This window comes from Daldinia caldariorum (assembly GCF_022478825.1).
Source record: "Daldinia caldariorum strain CBS 122874 unplaced genomic scaffold F4812scaffold_1, whole genome shotgun sequence".
Classification (NCBI taxonomy): Eukaryota; Fungi; Ascomycota; class Sordariomycetes; order Xylariales; family Hypoxylaceae; genus Daldinia; species Daldinia caldariorum.
In genome coordinates, this window is record NW_025953037.1 from 1,924,581 (window position 1) to 1,950,236 (window position 25,656).

General features: G+C 47.1%; 9 protein-coding genes across 9 annotated transcripts; 3 read left to right on the forward strand and 6 right to left on the reverse strand.

Annotated features, from left to right (window-relative positions):
* Positions 1–1,908, forward strand: F4812DRAFT_409828 (purine and uridine phosphorylase). Its single transcript, XM_047932473.1, has 4 exons — positions 1–480; positions 591–1,266; positions 1,333–1,476; positions 1,530–1,908. Exons 1-4 carry the CDS (start codon positions 199–201, stop codon positions 1,559–1,561), a joined length of 1,134 nt encoding a protein of 377 aa, XP_047794981.1. The 5' UTR covers positions 1–198; the 3' UTR covers positions 1,562–1,908.
* Positions 1,909–1,976: 68 nt separating this feature from the next.
* Positions 1,977–3,369, forward strand: F4812DRAFT_409831 (nmrA-like family protein). Its single transcript, XM_047932474.1, has 3 exons — positions 1,977–2,753; positions 2,806–2,968; positions 3,033–3,369. The coding sequence occupies exons 1-3, from the start codon at positions 2,147–2,149 to the stop codon at positions 3,190–3,192; spliced, it is 930 nt and encodes a 309-aa protein (XP_047794982.1). The 5' UTR covers positions 1,977–2,146; the 3' UTR covers positions 3,193–3,369.
* A 242-nt stretch (positions 3,370–3,611) lies between these two features.
* F4812DRAFT_409833 (nucleoside-diphosphate-sugar epimerase family protein) lies at positions 3,612–5,015 on the reverse strand. Its single transcript, XM_047932475.1, has 2 exons — positions 4,583–5,015; positions 3,612–4,519 (listed from the first exon to the last, which is right to left on the reverse strand). The coding sequence occupies exons 1-2, from the start codon at positions 4,838–4,840 to the stop codon at positions 3,839–3,841; spliced, it is 939 nt and encodes a 312-aa protein (XP_047794983.1). The 5' UTR covers positions 4,841–5,015; the 3' UTR covers positions 3,612–3,838.
* Positions 5,016–5,017: 2 nt separating this feature from the next.
* F4812DRAFT_409834 (uncharacterized protein) lies at positions 5,018–8,033 on the reverse strand. Its single transcript, XM_047932476.1, has 3 exons — positions 6,898–8,033; positions 6,548–6,831; positions 5,018–6,471 (listed from the first exon to the last, which is right to left on the reverse strand). Exons 1-3 carry the CDS (start codon positions 7,830–7,832, stop codon positions 5,540–5,542), a joined length of 2,151 nt encoding a protein of 716 aa, XP_047794984.1. The 5' UTR covers positions 7,833–8,033; the 3' UTR covers positions 5,018–5,539.
* An 883-nt stretch (positions 8,034–8,916) lies between these two features.
* Positions 8,917–10,651, forward strand: F4812DRAFT_409835 (glycoside hydrolase family 64 protein). Its single transcript, XM_047932477.1, has one exon. It carries the CDS (start codon positions 9,240–9,242, stop codon positions 10,374–10,376), a length of 1,137 nt encoding a protein of 378 aa, XP_047794985.1. The 5' UTR covers positions 8,917–9,239; the 3' UTR covers positions 10,377–10,651.
* A 436-nt stretch (positions 10,652–11,087) lies between these two features.
* F4812DRAFT_20967 (glycoside hydrolase family 17 protein) lies at positions 11,088–12,627 on the reverse strand. Its single transcript, XM_047930329.1, has 3 exons — positions 12,135–12,627; positions 11,310–12,043; positions 11,088–11,222 (listed from the first exon to the last, which is right to left on the reverse strand). Exons 1-3 carry the CDS (start codon positions 12,346–12,348, stop codon positions 11,220–11,222), a joined length of 951 nt encoding a protein of 316 aa, XP_047794986.1. The 5' UTR covers positions 12,349–12,627; the 3' UTR covers positions 11,088–11,219.
* Positions 12,628–13,213: 586 nt separating this feature from the next.
* Positions 13,214–14,332, reverse strand: F4812DRAFT_409840 (uncharacterized protein). Its single transcript, XM_047932478.1, has 2 exons — positions 13,523–14,332; positions 13,214–13,358 (listed from the first exon to the last, which is right to left on the reverse strand). Exons 1-2 carry the CDS (start codon positions 13,725–13,727, stop codon positions 13,303–13,305), a joined length of 261 nt encoding a protein of 86 aa, XP_047794987.1. The 5' UTR covers positions 13,728–14,332; the 3' UTR covers positions 13,214–13,302.
* Positions 14,333–17,990: 3,658 nt separating this feature from the next.
* On the reverse strand, positions 17,991–19,511 carry F4812DRAFT_21040 (NAD(P)-binding protein). Its single transcript, XM_047930333.1, has 2 exons — positions 19,491–19,511; positions 17,991–19,432 (listed from the first exon to the last, which is right to left on the reverse strand). The coding sequence occupies exon 2, from the start codon at positions 19,252–19,254 to the stop codon at positions 18,184–18,186; it is 1,071 nt and encodes a 356-aa protein (XP_047794988.1). The 5' UTR covers positions 19,255–19,432; positions 19,491–19,511; the 3' UTR covers positions 17,991–18,183.
* A 1,307-nt stretch (positions 19,512–20,818) lies between these two features.
* On the reverse strand, positions 20,819–22,598 carry F4812DRAFT_454488 (uncharacterized protein; the record flags this gene model as incomplete). Its single annotated transcript, XM_047936655.1, has 2 exons — positions 20,819–22,023; positions 22,076–22,598. 2 exons carry the CDS (start codon positions 22,596–22,598, stop codon positions 20,819–20,821), a joined length of 1,728 nt encoding a protein of 575 aa, XP_047794989.1.
* Positions 22,599–25,656: the final 3,058 nt, after the last annotated feature.

Genomic DNA, 25,656 nt, shown 5'->3' on the forward strand with positions numbered 1-25,656 from the left:
TAAAAAAGCAGGCTGGCGGCTAGCAGCAGCGCTTTTCAGCTCGATAAATCATATATCTATCTACTTACCCAAGTAAATATTATTATTTCAAGTAAGCCTTCTAAACTTCCACTCTCTTATCTGTTCGCATCAGTACTGTTTTGAGTTTCAGTAACATTTCAACCAAATTTGACGTCTGATTACATCGGGAACCAAGCAATGGACATCTTAAATCCAGAAGACTATTCTATCATATGGATCGCCCCATTAGAAATCGAAGCGCAAGCTGCTTTGCATATGTTGGATCATAAGCATGCCGGCAGGTTTCCGATGGGTCCCGGTGATGATTACGTTTATCAAGCCGGTGACATGTGTGGACATAATGTTGCAATTGTAACTCTTCCGGCTGGTCAGGAGTATGGTACAGGATCAGCCGCTGCTATGGCCAGTCAGGCAAAGAAGTTCTTCCCCAACTTCTGGTTTGGTCTCCTAGTAGGCGTGGTAAGTCAAGATAATAGTCAACCCCTAAGACTCACTCCCCAAGTCAGGGTATTCTATGCCTTATATTAAGAATTTCTTTTGAATAAAATTACTGATCACATTGGTAAAAGGCGGCAGGAATTCCCGATCTGAAAAAAGATCCTCTGCGAGACATTAGGTTAGGCGATGTTCTTGTCAGTATGCCAGATACGGAACATTCAGGAGTTGTGGCATACGACTTGGGTAGAGATATAGGGGGAGATATTAAGCTCCTCCGGCAAGGCCATGTTCTTGCTCAGACTGCGACAGTAGTAAGATCCGCTATTGGAAGCATCAAGCTTGATACACCACAGGAATCCCACCGATTTCTCCCTTATTACGAGTCTATGAAGAACGAACGGCACGCAAATGGAAATTTTATGCATCCTGGGCCGGATCATGATAAGTTCTATCAAGACGAAGGCGACGGTACCGAACTTATCGTGGAGAGAACGAAACGTCCTGCTTCAGAACGCACCAGAGTGTGGTATGGCCCAATAGGATCAGGCGAAAAGCTCGTCAGGAATGCTTCAAAACGGGACGTTTTAAGAGATAATTTGGGGATTATTGGTCTAGAAATGGCAGCAGCTGGTATTATGAATCGCATTCCCGTTGGGGTCATCATGGGCGTATGCAACTACGCAGACAAGCACGCAAACAAGACGTGGCAACCATACGCTGCTGCAATGGCGGCGGCATATGCCAAAGCAGTACTGTTCGAAATCCGACCGAACCCTGCGTCAAATTATCCGATGCCACAAGGACGTGGTAAGTGTCGGAATAATATTATTACAATTACTGATCTGATTACTTCGATACTAAACTCTTTCATAGGGACATATTCCACTCACACGAATAGCGGAAGGATTAAAGGTTATTTAGAGAAGCCATCGGCGTCCGATAAGAATAAGGCATCTGGCGAGCACGATAATCCCTACGAAAAAGAACGTAGCGAAGAGGATCAGAAAAATACCTTCAGTTAGTATAACCACAATAAAGACTCTAAAAGTATTCTAATTGCTAAGAAACAGCCATGTTCTTAAATCCTTTAAGAAAACAGTGAGGCTAAACGCGCAGTACGGTACCCGTTTGGTCTTGCTCCAAAATTCAAGGAATTATCCTTTCTTCTGGACTCATGGTTTAGGATTTGCTCTTCACGAGAAAGTCGAAATAATACTCTGGGTATAGATTCCGTCCAAACAACTAGATATTCCCTCGGTTTTGATTTGATTTTATCGCATGAGAATGATGAGGGTTTAGAAGAGTATCAGTACGAATAATACAGAGCACTCCTAGTTCTAGAGAGCGTGGGTACACTCACTACCTCGTACAGCGAAGTCCACATATAATGTTTTGTATAATATTCTATATAATATTATTGGTCATTGAGTTTGGAATCCCGTGCCGAAACAAGAGTCCCCGATACTATTACTAAATTATCATGCTCCTGGTAACCCGGGGTGAATATGCTCCGATCACCATGTCTCGGCGTCACGGATCTCCGAGCGCACCCCCCTCAACCAACGGACCGGTATAAAACGAACAAAGACGCACTTGAACTGAAAACGAGATATCAAAAGAATATCCTATCTTATATTCTATCGAGGATTGCCTTTCATAAACCAGTATAGATCGTAACTTTTTCAACATGGCCATTACAGTCGGAATCGCCGGTATCACAGGCAAGTTTGCCCGCGAACTCGCATCGGCACTGCTCAAATACCCCGACGTCACGATTAAGGGGTACTGTAGGGACCCCGCCAAAGTTCCCGAGACGCTATCTTCCAAAGTCCAACTCACCAAGGGAGATGCCTTCGACACGTCCGCGATCCGTTCCTTCGTCGCCGCATGCGACGTGGTAGTCTGCTGCTACCTCGGCGACGGCAAGTTGATGGTCGACGGGCAGAAAGCGCTCATCGACGCCTGCGCCGAGGAGGGCGTCCCGCGCTACGTGGCTTCGGACTGGTCGCTGGACTACACCAAGCTCAAGCTCGGAGAGCTGTTCCCCAAGGACCCGATGATCCACGTCAAGGCGTATCTCGATGCGCACGATAAGGTCAAGGGCGTGCACGTCCTGGTCGGCATGTTTACGGAGGTCTTCTTCAGTCCGAGGTTCGGTACCTTCGACGCTGCCTCCGCAACCTTCAAGTTCTGGGGCACGGGCGAGGAGGTTTGGGAAGCTACTACTTACCAGAATGCGGCGGAGTACACAGCAGCTGTTTGCGTCGATAAGGATGCCGTCGGTGTCAAGAAGCGTAAGTGTCACGGTGAAGCTGATTTTACATAAAATGTTGACGAGTTCTACAGTTGTAGGTGGACGAGCAACAATTCGCGAGATTGCCGAATCGTTCGAGAAAGTGTACGGTGTGAAACTAGGTCTCGAAAGCCAGGGCTCGGTAGACGAGCTCTACAAGCACATGCACGAACTAAGGCAAAAAGACCCCCAGAATATCTTCTCATACATGTTCTTGTAAGTATTATGAACTTCGCTGTGCGCCTCCTTGAATTGAAGGCTAAGGCATCTATTTATACAGGTTCTTCCAATACTATATGATCAACGGACAGACGTTTCTTGGTCCCGAGAACGACAACGGTAAATATCCTCAAGTCAAGCCTGTAACTTGGGAAGATTACCTGAGATCGGTTCCGAAGGATCAACTGTTGAGTGCTATTTCCAATGTCGGGAGCGTTTAGGAGACGGTGAGAGGAGTTCAAAATTGAATAGGAGACATGTATCGTTGCTAGCTTAAACATAGTTTAGTCGTTCTCCTCGCGTGTTCTAATTTTGGTAACCATCTTTGTCATGTTAACGCCACCGCTGGAATCTACATATTCTCTCCAAATGAAAATTACCTACCTATCTAATTTCAATCTAAGGTACTCCCCTTCTCTTTGCAAGCTTTTTAGGGCATGTTCGTTTCTAATGATCTCCCATGTGTGAAACTACCTACCTGGTATCTACCTAGGCTAGATGCCTACGAAAGCCCTGGGCAACACCACCCGTGCGTGATAGAAATTAAGAAGATAGCGGAGTATGTGTCATGAAAGCTTTATAGGTACCTACAATAACCTTGCTAAACTAACTGCACTCATTCATAACTGAGAAAAGAAGCTAAACCTTGATGCATAGTATTATTCATATACATAACATATATTCAATGACTATATTACACCAAAAACTAGAAATTATATGAGGTACCATTATAGACATGACCTCCCAATAATATACAGGATAACCCAAACGCATTAGGTGCCTGACCTAGCGAGGTGTGAGTGGTACCACTCATGGGTCAGATAGCTTAATAATAGCAATTGAGCTAATAAGGAATACACTTTTGGCTCAGTGGTTGTTGGATGTCTCACGAGTCTTGAATTGGCTATCAGTCTCCAGCCACGTTCCAAAGTCCTTAAGAGCAGGATTCATCCTCCTCAGGGACGTGATGTCAGCGCCGTACCCGACGTTGCGGAACCACCTGAACATGGAGCCCAGCTCCTTCGACATCCAGTTGATGAGGGTGGCGACGAAATGGTACGTGGTGGGCAAATCATTGCCAGTCTTCTGCTTGAAGACGGCAGCGAACTGTTCGTACGTCAGCTCGTCCCCGGCCAGGCTCAACTTCTTGCCCTTCCACTCTTCCGGCTTTCGAAGCGCCTCGGCGGCGAAGAACCCGATGTCGCTCGTCGCGACCAACTGCAGCTTCTGGTCTGGCTTCAGGTTGATCTTCCAGCTCGTGGCGAACACCTTGCCGAAGAAGTTGGGCGTCAGGTTCTCAAAGAAGGCCACGGGCCGCAGGATCGTCCAGCCCATCTCCCCGCTCTGCGTCTTCTCCTGCAGGTGCTTCTCGATGTTGTGCTTGCTGACGAAGTGCGGCACGTCGGTCGGGTCGTTGTCCGACCTAGCGCCGCCGCGGTCGACCGAGGAATAGACCATATGCTTCACGCCGTTCTTGAGCGAGGCGTCGATCAAAGCCTTGCCTTGGAATTCTTCCTTTCGGGGATTCGCACCGCCGCCCATAGCTGCCTGCTATGATATTAGTATATCGGCATGTTTCCATATTTGCCTAAACTTTTTCAAGAGGCTTACCTGAACACTAAAAACTCCCCATATCGGCGTCTTAGTTATCACCTTGGCGTTTCTGAAGATGGTGTCGGCTGCGTCCATATCACCCGCCACCAACTTAATCTTGGGTGACTTCTGGGCCAACCGTTGAGCAGATGCCGATTGAACATCTCGAGTAAGAGCGAGGATCTCAAAGTCGGCGTTTGCTTTTAGGAGCGCGCTCACAACGGCACCTCCTTGCTTGCCTGTAGCTCCGGTGATGAGGACTGCACGTGCTGTCATGTTGGTAGGTAGTATTTTATGCGAGGGGAGAGGATGTAAGGTAATAGGATACAAATGATATGAGAGGTTGGAATAAAGTACATTGTTCGTACAAAGCAGCTATTAAATAAAGCCATGAGGAGGGGCAGGAGGTTCGACGTCAATATGATATTAACATTGAGCAATTCGCGGGACGATGAAGCAATCAATGATGGTTGATCTCGGGGCTCTGCGGCACCGGCCGAGACCAGCACACCCCTGACCGGAGGGCAGAGCGACCGATTAAAGACACACCCGTGTTATGTTCTATTTTCTCCCCGACTTTAGCGTCTCCATACTACTTACTATGTTAGAGGTAGGTACACCAAATATCGTAGATTTCTCGGGGCTGATTGGGGCCGATGATCGAGTCTAATAAATTCCAAGACCCATGTTAATAAGTATTGATAATCCGAAAAAGCTGACAAAAAGACTTTTGAAGTTCTCATTTCTAAGGGTCATGAGGAATCACCTTGCTAGACAATTCTTGCCAGCCCAGTACCTAATTGCGGATTGCGGATCCGTACAATTCAGCACAGGGGGATCACCACTCAGCTCGATGGTACTGAAGATAGCCCGCTTTAGTTACACACTAACTACCTCCTAAGGTAGCGTAACTTTAAGCCACTGATGTTACATTAAGGTACCTTACAAAGTCCCTCTGGATCCAAGATCGCTGTCCTACAGCAACGACCATAATCCCCCATCAACCGTCTGCATCATAAAGTCGTCAATATCCTTCATATCGTCGAGGCCAAACCCGATATCTCCTATGCTACCATTAAAATAGCCAGGGGGATAGACCGGATCAGAATTAATAGCGTTTAGAGCCCCAGTGCTATGGGTTGGTGCTTTGGAGGTAGGATCAAAAGCGTGAGAACCCACGTCCCAGTTAATAATATTAGGCTGCGTTGTGGACTGTAGCTCAGTCATCAAAGCTGGGCTATTCTGATCTGCTTGCGTGTCGTAACTGTTCCTCAAGGGATCTTGGTACCCTGGCTGCGGTCGGACAGGTGTATGGATCCGTGAATGCGAAGGCGACGGAGACGCTGGTGGGGTTTGTGTCTCAAGCACATCATGAACAAGCTCGGCACTTCCATCATCGCAACCGCCATTACTGTTAATACAGATAATCTTCCTCTGCTGGTACCACGTCCTGAGCTTCTTAAATGCAACTATGAATGGTCGTGATTGAGGGAAATACCCGTGCAGAGATAAGGTAGTGAGTCTTTGAATCAACGCTTCGAGCAGATCCAACGGAGAAGGGGGGTTGTAATTATTAGGGCCATTGACACGAGAATGCGATAGATCCTCAGCGAAATGACCCAGCTTCAATAAGCCAACTACGACACATAGATTCCAAATAAGGAATACGTTGGGGAGGGAGCGGATAAGGGTATCGTCCAGTGAAAGGTAAATATTCAGAGCGTTAGCACCCGCGCTGAGGCAATGGCAAAGTGCGTCGATATGTGTCGCGGTGAATACCGGTGGTGTCTGGTTTGGATTCTCATTGTCTTTGATCTTCAGCCAAGCGCGTATTTGGCGACCGTAAACCCTGACGGCCACTTGGTGGATGTAGAGCTCAGCTACTAATACTGCGTGATTTTTGAGGCCTTCAAGATGTCAAATGTTAGTGAAATCTAACCTCAGGTAGGAGGTAGTCAATAGTGCTGATAAAATTACACTCACGAGGGTCTAGGTCTCCTGATGGGGATAGTTTCCAGTCAGCTAGTCTCTGTCGGAAAATTCCTAGTAGATGTTGTGTTCTGAAGTCATCGAAGGACTCGTCCGTGCATGTATACGACGCATTCAACGTCTTTGAGGCGTCATCGAAAATTTCTTGGAGACCTACGAGACTGCATAGCCAATGGTCATCAGTCCACGTATTGCTTCCTCGCGTTAGAGCTTCCATGCACGCCCGATACGACGGTGAAAATATCAGTGGCTGGTGTCGCCGTAGAAGCGTTGCTGAACTGGAAAGATTCAACGTTAGTTAACTCATAAACAGATGATGTAGGCAAAGATAAGTGAGAACCTACCATGATGCACCAAAATACACGGCTAGTAAAGTTCTATACGCTTCCTTTTCCTTTTCGCTATCCCCCTTTTCATTAGATCTGAGTACCGTTTCTAAGCTGAGATCATGAGACATAACCACGGCGCTGTAGATATGCTGAGGTAGCGCGAATGCCTTGATGTGAGGAGGTTGTATGTAATATTGTGAGAAGAGGACTAGAGACTGGAGCAAGTCGAGAGAGTTTGCGCCCTGGATAAAGACCTCCTGCGCTAGAACGCTGTTTAGCTGTGCTAGAAGAGGATGCACAATAGACGGCTCGACAGAAGTGCTAGCTATGGTGATTATTGTCAAGAATAATATGGGTTTCTTCGCTCGGATGGTGTTTACATTCTCCCCGGATGAGAAGTAGATGGAAGGCATCAACGGGCGCATATGGGTGTTCCAGTGGTTGAAAAGCATAGAAGCGGTGTGAATATCTACCAAGCCACGACTAACAACATCGGGGTTATCCGTACCATTGCCGTCGCTGGTAACCATTTCTGGGTGGTGATCCTGCCGTTCGATGAAAGGCGAAGTATTGTCACCCCTGGAACTAGAGTCTGGCGTCCTAGACCACTCTGCGTCTTCTCTCGCTTGTTTCAGAGACTGCTGATACCGTTTCCTCTCAGCGTCTAACGCGCTAGTTAAAGCGTCGATCTTCTTCTCCAGTTCGCTGAACTTCTGGGAAGTTTTCACCCGCGCTTTTGGCGGCCCTGGGTCTTGACAGGGACGGGAAAATCTTATGCAGGTCTCACAATCTTTCGAACCAGGGACCGAAACGCATTTTATCTTCATATTACGGCATGCAATGCATGCTCTAATTCTTTTATGGTTCTGCTCACACTCGTTTGCGAGAACTCTATCTTCGGATGTGGCGGGGGGTGCATCAATAGTTGATCTGCTACTGGCACCAGCCATGATCTCTTTGACAATAGTCTTGTCTTGGGATTAGATGTAAGTATGTAGGGTAGAACTCAAGTGGAAACTTAAAAGATAAATTTTAGAATGAAAGATCAACTGCGATTCCATGCTGCGTCGAAGAGGGTTTTGGATGATGTCGCTACCCCCCATAAATGATAGCGGCACATTGGGGTTTGAGTATTAGAGGCGCAAATGAGATGGGCCCTTCAACTTTCAGGGGTTCCCTAGCAGCTCCAACACATTTTAGTTCTAAATTTACCCCAAGCAGCTAGGAACATCATTCCCAGGTCGGAAGCATTCATTCAGTTTGTGGACCGAAACCAGAACGGCCTGGATTTTTCTTCCATGATTGATAATATAATGATATGATATAAAAAGAGTTTCCTTAATATCAATGTTCCGTTATACTCAAGTTTGACTTCAGGAACAGATGCTACTTCGTACACAGATATCAAGAGATGACATTCACCTTGAATATCTAGTGCACAAAAGCAATCTTGTCGTTCATGTTGAATGTGGTATAAGTGTGCGATGTCACTTAAGTTCTTTTCGAAAGCTAGAGTCGTATTGAAATCTGGAGGCTCTTGATGTACGAGACCCTTGCCATTGGTGACTCCGTCCTGACATGATGACTGCCGAAAGAATACTACATTGCCGGTCGCACTGAGTCCCATGTAACATCTCACCAACATAGATAGTATAACACTAATAATGAAATACTGAACAATCACCTACCTTTAAGAGTTATTACTCGCTCCTATATTATAGTAACATAGTGTTATACAATTAGGTACCGACTATGACACTAGGTAACTCCTGGTTTCAAGTGCTATTTTGAGGCGCAGCGTCTAATACTTAACATAGCAAAAGCTTGTTATTATAAAGTTAAAATATTTATTAAAGCTGATTGAGTTGAGATATTAGCAAGAACAATTAGAGTACGGTACCTAACAGGTAAACGTTTATACGGTTTACAAAATAAAAGAATCCCACCCTTACTACTCCACGTCTGGCGCATTGAAATATAGTTGTATTCTCAATTGTAAGTTCCTAGTATCTCTTGTACGAGTTAATATTCAACATTAGGTACCTGTGTGACTATAAAATGCCTTGTTTAAAAAGTCTCTTTGGTGAGTCCAATTTAGCGAGATTTGCCAAGTGCTACTTTGAAATCAAACAAGGCCTACGTCATGGTTAGACAGCACTCTTAAACACTTACTTATTAGAGACTAGAAATCAAGACACCGACTTGTAGATCTATTATATAAGTGTACCTAAGCTACCTCTTTCATATAGCTTTGTTTAAAATAGATTAACTCATAACATTCTACATAACGTCTTTCACACTTATGCAAAATCAACACAGTCCAAAATAAATCAGCTGAAAACTGGAAGTTCGTAACCATGCCCAAGTCCCTGAAAGTCGCTTTACAGAATAATAGCGATTCCGACCAGGTCTACGCTTATATCACCGGCATAGCCCTCCAACATGGCGGAAAACGCTGCTTCGTCAAAGCGGACGGAGAAAGCCTCTACTTCCCGCAGAACCCGCCCCGCATCGGCTCGCCGCTAACCGAGGACTGCACCATCCCTCTCGGAGCGCCCGGGTCCACCGTCACCGTCACGATCCCGCAGATGGCCGGCGGGCGGATATGGTTCTCGCGCGACGCCAAGCTCACCTTCCTGCTGAACCCGGGGCCGGGCCTGGTCGAGCCCAGCGTCCTGAACCCGTCCGACCCCAACGCCGATGTCGACTTCGGCTTCGTCGAGTTCACCCTCAACGACGCCCAGCTCTACGCCAACATCAGCTACGTCGACTTCGTGCCCCGCTTGCCTCTAGGCATCGAGCTACTACAAACAAGCGGCAACGTGCAGCAAGTCGCCGGCATGGCCCCCGACGGCCTCGACCGCGTCGCCGACGCGCTGCGCGAGCAAGCGCAGAGGGACGGCCAGCCGTGGGACAAGCTGGTCGTGACGCGCAAGGGGCGGATCCTGCGGGTGCTGAACGCGACGCACGGGAACGCCGTGCGGGCGAATTTCAGCGGGTACTACGAGCCGTACGTGGAGGAGGTATGGGAGCACTTCCTGGCTCAGCAGAAGGAGGGCGGGCACGGGCTGAAGATCGACACGCAGGCGGCAGCGGGGGTGCTAAGCGCGGAGTTCGCGGAGAACGGCGAGGTGCGGATCGGCGGGGAGAAGTTCGGCAAGCCCAGCACGGCGGACATCCTCGGGTGCAACAGCGGGCCGTTCGCGACGGGGCCCTCGCCCACGCGCAACGCCATCATACCCCGTCTGGCGGCCGCGTTCGTGCGCTCGGCCCTGCTCGAGGCGCGCCATCATCCCTCGCTGCCGCATACGTTTTACCAGAGGGACCCGACGAACCATTATGCTCGCGTCGTGCATGAGAACAATGTCGACAGGAAAGGATACGCTTTTGCTTATGATGACGTGCAGCCGAATGGGGGCGATGACCAGTCGGGGAAGGTTAATGCTGGCGATCCGGTGCTGTTCACGGTGACTGTTGGTGGCGCACAAGTTTAACGTAATTTCGTTAACCCCCGGCCTCGAAAACTTTTGTAGCGTATTGCTTTTCAATATGTACTAGTAGTTACTTTTTGTTTGCTTCAGATATGATCTGGTGTCACGGGCTTGCGGTATGGGTACGAGGAAAGTGGATGAGGCTAACAAATAAATTAGTATCAGGATAGGCAAAGATCGTGTATGACTTGGAATAGGAGGGATTGTACTTGATTACCACACAATTTGCATTGTCTACCTCTCTAGATCAAAATCGAATAATACATGGGTTCAAACTACTCCTCCTAATATACCTACGCTGCCTGAATATTTGTTAAACTTAACATTTAATTCGACGCTACGTCTATTGATAGGTATCAAAAATAAGAGTAGCCCCCTTTTTCTCGTACTGACATTTCTTAGTTTGTGTCAGGTTCATTGACACTGACCCAAGAGATCGGATATCATAACTATGCCCATAACACCACAACCTAAATTCTGTGAAGCTAATCCTGCTAATCCTCGATAACTAGCTCCCAATAAATTACGGGTTAAAGCCACACGTTCTAATTGTTTTAAGCGCCCAAATCTAGACGAAAACATTGTGAGTGTGAGTTTGGCTAGGTAGCCGGTAGTATGTTTATATTTATATGCAGTAAGTTTGACTGTAGATATATCCAAGTGAAGCGATCCCCATCACTACTGCCAGCAACGGAGCCAATATGAACCTTCTATACCCAGACGGCTTATGAACAAGAGGGGTATTAACGCCAAGCCTGCTCTAGGGACCCAATGGCGATTACAATATCTATGCGAAGGAAGTCTATACAGTTGTATCCCTATTTTCTTTTTTCATAATACTGGCGTTTACTATATTAGGTAGCTTGTTAGTCATCGATACAGCAAGAATATCAAGAAATGGATTTGTAGATTAGGTTAGGTTAGGTAGGCACTTACGCAAGAGAGGTCGTAGCTGGGCTTGACGGTGTTAAGGTCGCCGGCGGGGAAGATGCCGAAGTCGGGCGAGGCCTGTCCCCACTGGGACTCCTGAAGGTCGTACCACCACAGGTTAATGCCGCGCGCGATCAGGGTGCAGGCGACGTCCTGCCAGTAGATGCGGGCGTTCTCGGCGCCGGGCACGGCCTGGTTGACGGTCTTTCCGGCTACAGGCCAGCCGGTCTCAGTAACCCAGACGGGCTTGCCGTTGGCGAGTGCGATGGTCTTGTTCAGTCCGTCGTAGAAGCGGTTCTGCGCATTGCCGATGCTGTTGGGCTGGGTCTGCTCCCAGTACGGGTAGCCGTCGAAGCCGAGCCAGTCGATGTGGTCGATGACGGCGCGGTTTGTTCCGTTCAGGAAGGAGTCATAGGTGTCGACGTGGCCGATGGGAATACCCGCGAGAGGAGTGCCAGCGATGGCGTTTCGGACTTGGTTGATGCAGTCGATGAGCTTCTGGGGACCAACACCAACTTCGTTGTTGTCATGACGGTAGAGATCTTCGCTACCGACAGAGATACCGACAACTAAGTTGGTGAATGCGGATCCGTATTGGTTGATAGCGGCTTTGAGAGCTGCAATCTCGTTGGTGATGGCTTGGTCACTACCGGAAACCCAGAGACCGAGCAGCAGGCTCGTCTTGGTGTTGATGGCCGCAGGGATGGCGCTGATCACGCTGTTTGCGGTTCCCCATTGGACTAATTGGATACTATTAGCACATAGATCTACTATATATACACCACTCCGCTATGGGAATAGCTTCGGGTTCGGATGTGGAATTTAACTTACTCATAGAGTACAGACGGGCACTCGTCCATCCGCTCGTGCCTGGGAGGTTCTTGGCGCGGTTGAATTCGTACTCGAAATCAACCTGCTGCTTAGCAGCCTGGTTAAGGAAGAAGGCTCCGTAGTTGAAACCCTTGATGCCAGTGTTAGCGGCGGTAGCAGCAAGGGCCGTGTTGGCAGCGGCCGCGAGGCCGAGGACGGATGTAGCGAAGCGCATCTTCTATGTATATTACTGTATTATAACGAGTAGCAAGAACCAATAATAATTGATTAGCAAAGCGAATGACAGCTACAATACTGTAGCGATGAGGCGACAGAGCAACGAGTGTAATGAGTATTAAGAAACTCTATTAAGTCTACTCTAATGTCTAGAACTCAAGAAAAAAAAGGTTAAAAAATTCAAGCGGAAGGAAAGAATAAATAAAGAGATCAGCATATTCTAGAAGCCGCAGAATGCAGAACGGCTTCCAAGATTATTGGGGGGAATAAGGGATCGAAAATCGGATCGCATCACCGTCCCTTGTCCCGATACCCTGAACTGACAGGGATAACCTCATTTCGTTCTTCATTTGTCCTCGTCTGTCCCGGAATTTCCAGAAGATCCACAACCAGTGAAACATCAAGTTTAAACAGGGTCAGTCGAAGACCCAGTCAGCCAGTCCGGCCAGTGGGAGACCAGTGGATCTGCCGGCGCCATGCCCAGCATCACCCAGCATTATCCAGCTTTTACCCCCTGAGCTCGTATTGTCGACCCACATGCCGCTCAGCCTCAAATCTCAACTAAGACGGACTGAACGAACGAATGACAACGCATACTGTACGCAGCTAGGGTCGGATCGCTTGCGCGGACGCGAATTTGAGTTGTTCGTGTTGTAGAAAACTTGGCAGGCCATAGTGTGTTAATAAAAGTAACTTCGTAGCTCGATTTACCTAGATAGGTAGTTGTCGACGTAGCTTTGCTAACTTGGGATAATTACCTAAATTATTGCTTTTCTCGGTTGCTTAATAGGATATTAGCTTACTACCTGATAGATTATTTAGGGGGTTAAAATAGGGAGTAACTAGGGGAGTAAACTCTTTCTGAGTTCTGAGTCAGTGAGAATACGTCCGTTTATTCTGGGGTGTCTAATAAGCTTCCGACTTGGCACCTAACCACTACAACAGCGACGATTTACATACTACCTAGACTCTCGGCCCTGATTGGATCAGTCAACGACTCAACATTGCCTATTACATGTGTCAATTATTTCGATGGCGCTGGTACGTGCATAGGTCAAATTGTTATGCCAACCCGGCCCGTTCGCCTTGGAACATCTCAGGAGTCAAAAGTGGACCCTTATAAGGGCAAAAAACAAGGAATGAATACATCGCCAAGTAGCAAGGTTACGTACAATGTACTGAAAAGGCCCCGATTTTGAAAAATGGTTTCTGCTTCCTACACTCGGCAGGTATGAGAATCTCAGTACCAATTATTTCGGTAGTTTTCACTAAAGAATTCATACTAGTTAACTCGAGATTATATAACACAATGTAGGGAATAGTTATTAGGGTGAGAAGGAGAAACGCCAAACTCGAATAAGTTCCTACGGATGGCATTGGTGAATTTGCTCGTGCTCAAAGTTGGTGCGCCAAGACTGTCCCTCACTTACACTAAAGATTGAATCTTTTCACGCTAGTTAGGTCAACTCAAAACCCTCAAACAACATGAGTCTTCGGCTACGGGGGAAGAATAATTGAAAAATCACTTAGGTACTATGTAGAATCTTGAACCCCTTAGGGCAGCCATAACGGACAGTGCACGGTCTTTACCTAAAAATATTAACACTACTACATAGTACCTCTTGGAATTTAAACTTACAACGAAACTCTAACAAACTTTCCAAGCTTCGACACCCCTATACCGGTCCTGTTGCTGGGGGTTAAAGAAACGACAATCCGATCCAATATATGGGGTATGAAACATAGCGAGCGTGACGAAATAACACCAGCCACTGCCGTATTGAAATCGTAGGTATTTAAATCTTGTTCGTGGAAACTTATTTATTTGTTTATTTTTTTTGCTTAAGCGCAATAGGAGCATTCACATTTTCTAAACTTAAGCCCCTATCGCGCACTCAACGGTCTAGTGCAGATGGTGTTAAGGTCTAACCTACGAGCCCAAGTGTCGAGCTCAAATAGTAGACACCTGACCTTCTGTGGGGAAAAGGCCATGAGAGTATTGTTTCTTAATGCTTGTATAGGGGACTCGTGATGCTAAAGTTTAAGCAAGTAGGTACCTAATATAGAGGGATTGCTTTTAAAGAACGACGATGAGAAAAGGCTGCTTAATCGATCCTTGACGATTATAATAACGATGATAACTTTAAATCGGAGTTCATTAATTAAAACTGCCTAGTGTTTCACCTAGAAGGTTAAATAATATAGTTATTCTCTTTTAGGAACGATGTGTCTATTGATACAGTTGAGACTCATTGCCTTACAAATGTCCCATCGATATTATTTCCTCTATGCTCAGTTATCCAATGCCGATATTCATATTTATTTTGCAGAAATAAGAATGAGCAACGCTTGGTTACCTGATTTGAGCCGAAAAAAAGCCTTGTTAAGACAAGGCGGAATCGTAGCACCACAACAACCACCTACCCAACAACAGGTATACTTGACCTACCTATTGTTTCCACGTATACCTGGTATACTTCAGGTATCTTTTTACCATGACGCTGTCATATCTCTGTCTATGCGTGGAGGTAATACTCAGGATGTGATCTTTCGTCTCAATAAATTGTCCATGCGTGGGTTTAGTGGTGACATTGACCTTACGGAAGGTACTTACCTGTCTACTAGTATATAGACAGTCTGCCCTCGGAGAGCAAACGAGATATCGGATCCGATTATCTATTCTGCATCGACAAACATTCTCTCGTCCTACGAAGAAAATTCCACCAGTCTAGGTCCTATTTGGCCTTAATCGCCACCATAAAATCAATTATCATCTGACTTTACTGCACGTCTCTCGAGTTAGCAACTCTTAGCAAACAAGCCATGTGTTCCAACGTCGCCATCGTCGTTAGACGTGCCCGTCGCACTAAAAAAAAAAAAAAAAAAAAAACCTCAATCACTAAACGGAAGGTGATTTGCAAAGACCAAGGCACTCCACTCTGTAAATCGACCGACAAAATTGAAGTCAAGAAAGGGGAATATCGTCAACGCTGTATGAGGCTAGAAAAAGAGGGGCATTCTGGATAGGTTTAAGATGAGATATCTTTCTCGAACTTGGGAAATTGTTTCCATCTCAAGCATGAGGTCTTTGGGGGGCTTTTATAATTCAATATACTCTTACGAGACGCTGTTTGCATCATGACATGACTATGTTGGGTAGCCGTAAGTCCAGATTAAAGTCTTATTTGATAATTCTATCGATTATGACATGACCTAAGCTTTGCTCATTTGAGCGTGTTATGATACTGATCAGGAGTTGTAGGTTGTGCAATCTTCCTCTATTATAAAACTTATATAAACAAAGTCCCCCAGGTTCTTGAAATGACTTTACACCCAAAGCAGTCCGATTACGAACCTACATCACCTACTCCCATCACATTTGATAGCAAACCAATTCTACAACCATAGTCTCACAACGACAACACTACCGCCAAAAATCTCCTGGACGATAAACTCATACATTGCGTACCGAAGGTAATATTCGTCAGCCGCAGCCAACATGTGTACCTTCATCACCAAGGTATATGTTTGCCGCGAGGAAGACTGCGGATTTGTAGTCAGCACTGAAAAGATCAATGAGCAAAGATGCCGCGACTACGGCACTACCAGTTGTACTCCTAAAGAGGTTGGCTTCGTAACAGAGGAACTTTTGTGCTCGCAATGCAGGGACAAAGGCAGGGGCCAATGTTAAAATGGAAGCCCCTAGTTAATTGCGTAAATCGTCTCAATTCGGGGGATGCGATATACTTGGTGTTTATGTATTATTTGGAATCATGTCAATAGACCTCTAGGGCCGTTAGACTCTAGCAAGGTTAAACCAATATAAACAATATAAACAAGTTATCCCCTATTTTCCACTCTCGCCTTACCATATATATATGGATTATTGCTGTCAGGAATATGTGGATATATGGATACTACAAGGGGTCTATTGTCTACCTATATAAAGGATAGCCATCTCCCTCGAAGGAGGTTAGAAGGCCAGGCGTTGCTAGATTATCCACAATATGCTGCATACTGGCCCTCTCTGACACTCACTCTGTATACGACATCCATCATGGGCACTATCTGACAATTGCGTACAGTATAATGGAAGTAAAATGATTAGATCGCAGCATATCCCTAGGTAATAATAACTGTTGGTGTAGGTACCTTAGTATTTATATGTCGAACTCCATCAGCGGCGGAGGTGCTTCTAGGGGCAAACGCGACTATCTCACCAATACTTGCTACTGTCTCTAGTTTCCACTCTACGTACGGCATACATCACGGATCTCTGACAATTTCCCCTTCTTGTATGTTCTTCAGATACCTATTAATATAGGTACTTTACCCACACTGCTAGCCTTCAACAGGCCAAACTACCTAGATTGGACTAAATTTAACTACCCCAAACCCTCCATAAAGAATCATAGATTTCCGTCTTAAGCATGGTATTGTTTACGAGGCTCATATAGTCCAGCCACTACTCTCACACAGAACGATCTTCGTATGTCAGGACTGATACACAAGGCGTTACCAAAAGTCCATGTGCACTCCCCTATCGTACACCGAAACTTATCTGTACAGGACTGAAGCAAATCAGAATATGATTCAGTATATGGTGGGAAAATGTCAAATTATATTATGTTCGTCCAAGTATTCATGGGTGTACTAAAGGGATCTGTGGTTGTAGAAGATCGAATGTACTCGCACAAAATACTATAGGAAGTACACAAACCCGTTAATATCTTCTGTTCTTCTTTTCCAACCTATCCCAAACAATAGACTCCCAAGACATTCGGAAATGAAAAACACTTTCAGGTTACCTATTAACCTGATCATTAATTTAATGACGTCCTGGCGCTTTTTACTTTTTTTGTCAAGTATTTGATCATCTGTCTAAAGTGGTGACTTATGGTGTAAAGTAGGGGAGTGTACACAGACTTCCTGGTAACGCAATGAAGCTACACAACTAGATTCTTGTTTCATGTCCTCATTTCTCACCAATGCTTCAGTCCTATTTATGTTTTCACCTGTGTTCGTGGTAATTTCTACCGCCCTCCAAAAAGTATATAAACGAGGTTCCCCCTGTCCTCAGAATTGCTTTCATACCCAGACAATCCAAAACAGACATTGCCTACCTTACCTACCATCACATCTACATCTAGCAAGCCAATTTTACCACAATCACTATCTCTTTCTTCATCGATATCGACAAGATCCTCTTGATCACGGAACCTATACATAAATAGGTACCTAACCTACCTACCTAAAGTACCCAAGATTATATTCGGCACCGCACCTAACCATGTGTAAGTACGACACGAGGGAATGGGTCTGTCAAGAGATAACCTGCGGAACTTCAATCACCATTGAAGTGGAGAATGTCAGGGAATGCGAGTTCGTCGGCACTCCCGAATGCGAACCTATTGAGATGATAGCTTGGAAAGTGTATGTAACGTGCGACGATTGCCAGGCTGAAGCTGAAGCTGCAGCTGCAGCCGCAGCCAGAAGGAGATAGAACGACAAACGTGGGATAATGGCATATATCTCCCCCAAGGCGAGCCTGTGGTTTTGTTTTCGACTATAGCTAGGGAGCTTTCAGGGGATATGATATACTATATCGGGGTTTTGCGTTGCTTTTCATAAAAATCGTATCAATAGGCTATATCTACAGGCCCTCGGGTCTGGGTTGATAGGGCTGAATCGAAATTAATATCTTTACCTAAGGTATCTATCTTGTCGCTTTTTTTATTTTTATTTTTTTTTTCTGTTTGGCTTTACCGTTACCGTTACCGTCTTTATAGAAATTATCACATGCACTTTACCAACCGTTACTGACCCTCCCCAATCAAGCCTTAGCCTTAGCCTCCTCCTCCTCCCTCTCCAACTTCCTAATCTCAAACAGCTGCTTATACGTCTCCACCGCCGTATCCTTCAGCGTCCCATACTCCACCCCCAACACCCTCGCCGCCTTCGACCCGTCGAAGCGGTGCGCGTCCTCCGGCGACCGATCCCCCGGCTTCCCCACGGGGAGCCGCGCCCGCGCCTCCGGAAGCGCCTCCCGCGCCCCGTCCACCGCGGCCTGGTACCGGAAGTTCTGGCCCACGAGGAACCGCTGCCCGCCCGCGACGCCGTCCGGGGCCTCCAGCGCCCGCACGTGCGCGGCCGCGACCTCCCGCGAGTCCGCGTACCCGCCGTAGTCGAACGGCGGCACCGCGGCGCCGTCGACGATGTCGTCGAGCAGCAGCACGGACTCGCTGAGCGCGGCGCGCGTCGCCGGCGCGCGCACGTACGGGCCGAAGACCCACGGCGGGCAGATCGTCGCCAGCGTGAACGCGACGTCGTCCCCGTGCTCGTCCATCCACCTCCACATGGCGCGCTCGGCGAGCGTCTTGCTCGCCATGTAAGCCGTGAGCTTCTGGGCCGTGACCGCGCCCTCCCACGTCACCGGGTTCCAGTCCTTCTCGTCGTACGTGTACCCCGGGCGGACGCCCTTCTCCGGGTCGACGACGGCCGCGAACGAGCTGGTGACCACGACGCGGCGGACCTTGCCTCGGCCGAACCTACGCGCGGCCTCGAGGATCGTGGTGGCGCCTTTGATCGCCGGGTCCAGGAGGTCGCGGACGTTGTCCTGGGGGCTGAAGTTGACCGGGGACGCGGAGTGGATTATCCCTTCGATGGCACCGTCTGCGAAGGCCGGCGCGTAGGACTCGAGGATTGTCATGTCGGGGACGAGGGTGTAGGATAGCGCGGAAGCGAAGGACGGGTAGTTCGATATGGTGCGTGTTGCGGAGGACTCGGTGCGTGCTGTGATGCGCACGTTGAACCCGGACTCCAGAGCCTCCCGGACGATTTGCCCGCCGACGTAGCCGCCTGCGCCGGTGACGAGGATAGTGCCTTTGGGCTGAGGAGTAGCCATGGTGAATTAAAGGAAAGGGGTAGTGGCAGAGTCTAGTTCTAGTAGGTGTCTAGTTAAGTTGGAAGGTATGTAAGTAAAGTAGCTTCGGAGAACGTAGTTAACTCGGGCAGCGGCGAGCAACGGTGGGCTTTTATCGAAGGATTCTGTGAGACAACCATCTTGCAAACATACAAGTATACTACTTCCAGTTAGTGATAGGTATCGTAGTGTCCGAACTTGTTCGGGATATTGCTTACCAAGGTACCTACCTAAAATTACTTGTATAGAAATTTTCTTAACTAATTGGGAGAAAACGGAGAGCCCCCTTGTCACCCCTCCCCGAGCTTTACCTATGTTACGTGCCGCCGCCGCCGCCGCCGCCGCCGCGGGTATTGCATGCGCAGGGCCCTTCTAGGGCTTTAGAAGGTATGGTGCCATTCTGCAAAGTCCGAGCGTTTTAGCGTGGTTGACACTATGGATGACTTATGGTTGGATACCGGGGTTTAACAAGTGTGTTGCATGCAGCTGCAAGTGTGGTTATTTTATCAGATCAGCTTCTTTCTATCTTTACTCAGTCTTCACGAACCGTACATATGCCTATTTTTGGCGTATCAATACACCTCACATGAATATAATTATAGGAGCGAGTCATCTTTACTGCACAACTCAGTAATCAGTTTACTGAGAGACTTCCATCGAAGCAGATGACCGTCACCGCAAGTTCGTAAGCGACTGAAGGCAACTAGCCTATCTTGACACTTGCATCGACCGCATTATGGTGTGGGTCATCGTCAGTTTATTATTCCGTCATTCTCCGGCCCCGAATTTTGGTGTTCTAGGTGCTTAATCGGGTCTCCGAAAGAAGGAGGCTGCCCCTTTTTTCGGCGTTATGCCACCCCGAGGAACCAAATAGGGCAATGTCCTGACCGGAGTTTAGCAAATCGTGCAGACGACCCTGGTGTTCTTCTCGGACTAATAATTCTCGACATTTTTATATAAAGTAGTAGCATACAGCACCGGGCTAAAGCATGACCGCATAGGTATGTAATAGAGGTTTAAGGGTAACACGGATATATGATGACTTCTATTGGCTTCTTGGCATGGTTCTTCGGCGCTTTTCCCGTACACTAGACTACCTAGATAGCTAATGCATCGAATGGCCCTGTTTAGGGTTATGCTACCAGCTATGACACCATTTGACCTTTACAAACAAGATGCTGTACGATAGGTTGTGATTGCTATTATACTTCGCTTCCATTGCATGGAATAAAAAGAAGGACCACAAAATAAAATAAAAATAAAACAAAGCAAAACTCCAAACCTATGTTTAACCAGACCAGTAAACATGCTATACCGTACAACCCAATATTGTACACTTGTACATACTGTAGTAGAGTTCCCAAGTCCGCTCTTTATGAGTATCCTGCATAGTAAAGTCAGCAAAGATGGCCCCTTATTAAAAATAGCGGGTGTATAAGAACGAAATTGGACTTACCCGCACAACCCGTACGCGCAACTTTAACTCCGGAGCTTTAATAATCACAAAGCAACCCGAACCTTTATTTATATTCCCGCTTTAATACCATCAAGCCCAACTCCCTTGGTCATGGATTAACCTCGCGCTTCCTGCGATACTAGCCCTGGCGCTGCCACTTCCGTGCACCATCTCTATTAGTTTGCCCCTCTGGCGCGCGCGCAGGTTCTCGAGGTAGACACCAACATCTTCAAGACTTTTGATCTGCTCCTCAAGGGAGAGAGTGCTGCTGTTTACACTTCGTACTAGTGGTGAAACCAGCTTCCGTCTTAAAGTCTCAAGGTTGGCTTTTAGGCTAAGTAGTTTGCCATTATGCTCAACTAATATTCCTTTGTTCCGTACCGTCTTCTCGCGCACATTCTGAAGTAATTCGCGATTGCGCTCATACTTCTTGACCTCACTCACTTTAGGGCCTAAGATTCGCGTCCATAACGAAGAGAGGAAGTCGGCATGCTGCTCATCTTGCTGGGATGATTCTCGCACGACGACACGAGCTAAGTTTAGGAACTGGCGATCGATAGCTTCGAATAGGGCGAATAGGGACAGTGAATGGTGAAGCTCATTCTCAATGGCTTCTTCTAAGACTGACAGGAATTCTGTAAATGTGCGTTGAAGCGTGTACCGAGTTCGCTGAGGTTGCGACATGCCAAACATAGTTGTCGCTATATCGCCCAATCGCGTCGGCATCCCTGTGTTCGGATTCTCGAAGATGCCAGCTAGAGAAAGGAGGGTGTGAATGTTGGCGAATGCTGTAGAGAGAGGTTGGCTTGGAACAGCCTGCACCTGCGATAGCTCTCGCCTGGCCCAATCCATGACGATCAATATGCTGTCAATATCGCCGTCAACGTTGGAGAAAAACTTGGTAAGCTCGATAGCTAGAGTTTTCAAGCTTTCCGAGAGCTCGTCAAGTGACTTCACGATGATAGGAGCCGATGTCATGTTGCTTGATCGAACGCTTTCTCCAAGGTCCCACACCGCAACACCGGTTGCTTGAAGGTCACCAACTTGAGATACGCCATTCTCTGAGTAGTAGATCAATGGTTCGAAGGAGCGAGCAATACCTGCTACCTTGACCAGATCAGGCGACGGTCGCGGCGGTGCGGGCTGGAAAAGCGTCCGGATGGCCGTCATTGATAGGAACGCAACGAAGGTTGCGACGATTATATTGCCCCATGATTTCGATCTCAGAAAGTTGATAATAGCTTCGATTGGTTCTGTTCTTTGTTGAATATCAGCACGCAGAGCTAATCGAATATCTAAGGTTAAAGTTAGCATCCATACCCAGGTGTATCGAATCCCAAAACCTACAATTATCCCTAACGCCACTAGGCGATATGGATGCCATCATATCATCTTGGATAGTCCCTCCATTCATGTGTCCATTGGACGGCGACTCGCTCTTCATTTTGACGAGTGTCTCATCCTCGGTAGGACTTTCGGGTTCAGGTGTAGCACCCTTCTCGGGACTCAGACTTCCCGTTGGTAAGCGCGTCCTTCGAGCTGCTTCAAAAATGTCATTCTGGAAGATGCTGTTGTTGGTATGATTTATGCGCCTCGGCTGGTCGAAAGCGCCCAAGATATCCCTACTCTCTCGCCAGTTTCCGTACCATCGATCCCCATTCTCAAGCCTTCGCCAAGCCGGTGGACTGTAGTTGCGATCGGACACCGACATGTCGTCCATGTCGCTCTCGTCTTGCGGGTCCATATCCTCGTCCGAGAAGCCAAAGCCTAAATTTACCGGTGGGAACCCGAAATGTTTCTGTCGCGACGGTGACATTGGAGTCACGAAGCTTGTGTCGTCTCGGCTGGTCTCGGAGTACATGGACGTCATTTTCTTTAAGAGCGGCTTGCGCAGTTGACTTCGAGCTGCTCTTTGGGCTAGTAATTGAGCTTGGTAACGCTAGCTTGGGGTGCGAGGAAAATAACGAGCGCAAACTTTGGGTTGGCGTTGTAGGCCGGTTATTCGTTAGCGGTACCAGGGACTTTTCCGAGCTTGTAACAAATTCTGGCGCGGGTAATGCTGGTAAGGCTTTTTGAGGATGTGATCTTTGAGGATGCGACCTTTGAGGATGCGATCTTCGAATGGGAGGTAGCGCCTTCCGTTGCGGTAGTGGCTCGAATTTCGGCTGGGGTTGCGGTAAAATAGATAACGGTACCTGAAATGAAAACCGAGGAAGGCGCACAGGTAGGAAATTCCTTAGCGGTATATGACCGATTGAAATTAGATAGAAGGAAAAAAAGATGAAAGTGAATGCTAATGCGGCGAGGAATGTGCCGGGCGCAATAGTGACGCTAAGAAGTGATACGTGATTATGAGTCTCGATAGCTACCAGGGGGCGCATCGAGATCGGAAACGACCGGCCAGGCAAGCTCTGGGGTCGTATATAGTATCGAATTTAGTGGTCGGGATGCTATCGTCGGCGAAGCCAGCTAACGCGACCAGGAAGTAAAGAGGTAGGTAGATTATGTTGGTACGAAGGTGTCAGGCATGTAAAGTTGGGTTAGGTCTAGGTAGGCAAGTTTGTTCAAGTTGAACGGCTAAAGAAAAGGCACGATAACAATGCGATTTCGCAAATAGGTCAGGGTTTTTGGATGGGAGCTGTTAAATTCCGCGCTTATAATATTTGATACTTGATTGAAGGTATTTGAGTCAAGGTATTGAGGTGTATCTGGTATATCGAGCACGGTAAAGTGAGCTATGTAAGCCTTAAGGTAGGTAAGCCTGGTAAGGTACTCAAACTACTAGAGGTAGTTAAGATGATCCTATGAAACGATGCCCGTCGCGGGAAGGTGAACTACCAAAGATGCAATGCAAAGATGCGCAAAGAGGGTAGTTACCTTGATCTTAGGTAGGTAAGGTAGGCAGGTAGACTCTTACGAGCCAAAGGGGAGCAGGATCGTTTGCGCCGGCAAGTTCCAAAGGGCAAGTGGGTAGGTAGAGGAAAATGGAAGGAAACAGCTGTGCGAAATTGAGAGGCTGGGAAACTCTGCACATATCTCAACCTTCTATGGTTACTCCTTCCCGCTGAACCACTTAGATCTCGCTTTGAGGACCCCTCTAGCCCTCCAACCTTCGGGATGTCGCAGGAGGTCCCTGATAAACCAATAAATTGACTTTGTTTTTTTGGGTCTCTGTACGACAGACCAGATGCGAGGGCCAATACCTTTAAACTTTATAATAGCCTGTTTGGGGAATGCACTTGGACAGGAAAGGGCGATAATATGTTGATTATCTGGTTACTTTGTACGGTTACGTATATATAAGGGTCGAGTACCTAGCTTACATTCCCTGCGGTGGACTTTGACTTAGACAGCCAGTGAATAAGTGAGTGAGTCAATATTGTACAATACCTTAGGTGCTTAGGTACCTACCTCCTAAGGTACCTAGGTACTATGGTAAAGTAAGGTAACTTCCATTATCAAAGTCATATCCTAAATATGGTACATCCTTTCTTGTCTCTTGTCTCTTCGTAACTTCCACCCTCCCCCCCTGTCAAGGTAGCGTCGGAAGGAATGCGATCATAAGTTCTCGACCAATCATAGTAAGATAATCAACCTATGAGTTGTCTTTGAGTTAAGTGCTTGCATGAACCAATCATCTTTCACAGTCACCACCCAATCATATTCTAGCGCAACTCCAGCTACAAGCACTTCGACGCGTTTCTGAAAAACAAACCAGAAGTCAGTTTGATATAGTTCAATCAATAAACATTTGGCCTGTATCACATTATTATTGGATAAGTAGCTTGGATAAGTAGCCGAATATGGCCTGGTGACCTATTATATTATTAAGTATCAAGTTAACCTCCTATCCAAGTTGTTTACGTGCTGGAGATTTTAAAAGTTATACATACCTGTTATCCTACGTGAGATTATATACTCTCTTACCCCGCACATCACACATCATGATGCTTGCCATAACGTCGAATCTTATCGCACTATCGCACTATCGCACCATCGAATCACTTATCACCCCGCAGTTGGCTAGATGCCGGTACACCCCCCGGTCATTTGTTACGACCGAGACCCGCTCTGCCGCTCTTAGGTATGTAGGGTACGTACTGGGCTAGGTATCCCTCCTCCAGGTTCCCCTCCCCCTCTAACCCTCTCTACCTCTGCCCCTCCTCCCCCTCCACTCGGTTCATGCGGCGGTGTTTCACTCCACTATCAACAATGCATTGTCAAGGCCTACAATACCTAACCTAAGGTAGCAAGAATAAGGTATTGTACCTGAAAGTGGAAGGCATACACTATTGCCTATCGATTAACAAACGCATGACCTTGGTTATTTCAACGTCTTTTTTGAGGGGGGGGGGGGGGGGGCTAATAAATCCTTATCTCATCTTCATTCCAAAATAAGGATTTAGCCTCACCAAATTCTCAATACTACTAGTCACGAGGTCCATTTCATGAAAGAGATTCTACAATACCCTGAACTTATTATCAGATGACGACATATCTCTTTTCCTTAGCTCTTATGACTGTTCTAGGTATAGCTGCTCCTCTTGACATCAGCTGGACACTACCTTACGGTATTCCGACTGTTATCGCTTAGTACACGTATCCACGTCTGCTGGTCTAATAGCTTCGTCTTTTAATAACAATCATTTCACACCGTAATACTCGATAGGGTAGGTGGGTCAGGGATGATAGAATCAGATTGGCGTGGCGATATTGACTAGGAATATTATTCCATGCTCCGGTCCCTTGTTGGGCGTTCACAAATAGAATAAGGATGTGAGGAGACTGGCCGCATTGGGAGACACCCATCAGAACCAGTACTTTGACCGAAAAAAAGTGAGTTCAAAGTCAGAAGAGGTCTGTTCTCACTTTGATATACTGTGCAGGGTAGCAGAAAGGGGAAAAGATCAAGCCAGACATACCATCTA

Bases quoted from the DNA above. Each gene is read 5' to 3' on its own strand.
- F4812DRAFT_409840 (XM_047932478.1), bottom strand. From the start codon at position 13,727: ATGCCATCCGTAGGAACTTATTCGAGTTTGGCGTTTCTCCTTCTCACC. The intron at 13,359-13,522 runs GTACGTAACCTT...CACATGTAATAG, and splicing joins CGGGGCCTTTTCAGTACATT to GCAATGTTGAGTCGTTGACT.
- F4812DRAFT_20967 (XM_047930329.1), bottom strand. From the start codon at position 12,348: ATGCGCTTCGCTACATCCGTCCTCGGCCTCGCGGCCGCTGCCAACACG. The intron at 12,044-12,134 runs GTAAGTTAAATT...GTATCCAATTAG, and splicing joins TGCCCGTCTGTACTCTATGA to TCCAATGGGGAACCGCAAAC.
- F4812DRAFT_409835 (XM_047932477.1), top strand. From the start codon at position 9,240: ATGCCCAAGTCCCTGAAAGTCGCTTTACAGAATAATAGCGATTCCGAC.
- F4812DRAFT_409834 (XM_047932476.1), bottom strand. From the start codon at position 7,832: ATGGCTGGTGCCAGTAGCAGATCAACTATTGATGCACCCCCCGCCACA. The intron at 6,832-6,897 runs GTAGGTTCTCAC...GAATCTTTCCAG, and splicing joins GTGTATTTTGGTGCATCATG to TTCAGCAACGCTTCTACGGC. The intron at 6,472-6,547 runs GTGAGTGTAATT...GACATCTTGAAG, and splicing joins ATCAGGAGACCTAGACCCTC to GCCTCAAAAATCACGCAGTA.
- F4812DRAFT_409831 (XM_047932474.1), top strand. From the start codon at position 2,147: ATGGCCATTACAGTCGGAATCGCCGGTATCACAGGCAAGTTTGCCCGC. The intron at 2,754-2,805 runs GTAAGTGTCACG...CGAGTTCTACAG, and splicing joins TGCCGTCGGTGTCAAGAAGC to TTGTAGGTGGACGAGCAACA. The intron at 2,969-3,032 runs GTAAGTATTATG...CTATTTATACAG, and splicing joins ATCTTCTCATACATGTTCTT to GTTCTTCCAATACTATATGA.
- F4812DRAFT_409833 (XM_047932475.1), bottom strand. From the start codon at position 4,840: ATGACAGCACGTGCAGTCCTCATCACCGGAGCTACAGGCAAGCAAGGA. The intron at 4,520-4,582 runs GTAAGCCTCTTG...ATATCATAGCAG, and splicing joins GGGGAGTTTTTAGTGTTCAG to GCAGCTATGGGCGGCGGTGC.
- F4812DRAFT_409828 (XM_047932473.1), top strand. From the start codon at position 199: ATGGACATCTTAAATCCAGAAGACTATTCTATCATATGGATCGCCCCA. The intron at 481-590 runs GTAAGTCAAGAT...CATTGGTAAAAG, and splicing joins TTGGTCTCCTAGTAGGCGTG to GCGGCAGGAATTCCCGATCT. The intron at 1,267-1,332 runs GTAAGTGTCGGA...ACTCTTTCATAG, and splicing joins TCCGATGCCACAAGGACGTG to GGACATATTCCACTCACACG.
- F4812DRAFT_21040 (XM_047930333.1), bottom strand. From the start codon at position 19,254: ATGGCTACTCCTCAGCCCAAAGGCACTATCCTCGTCACCGGCGCAGGC.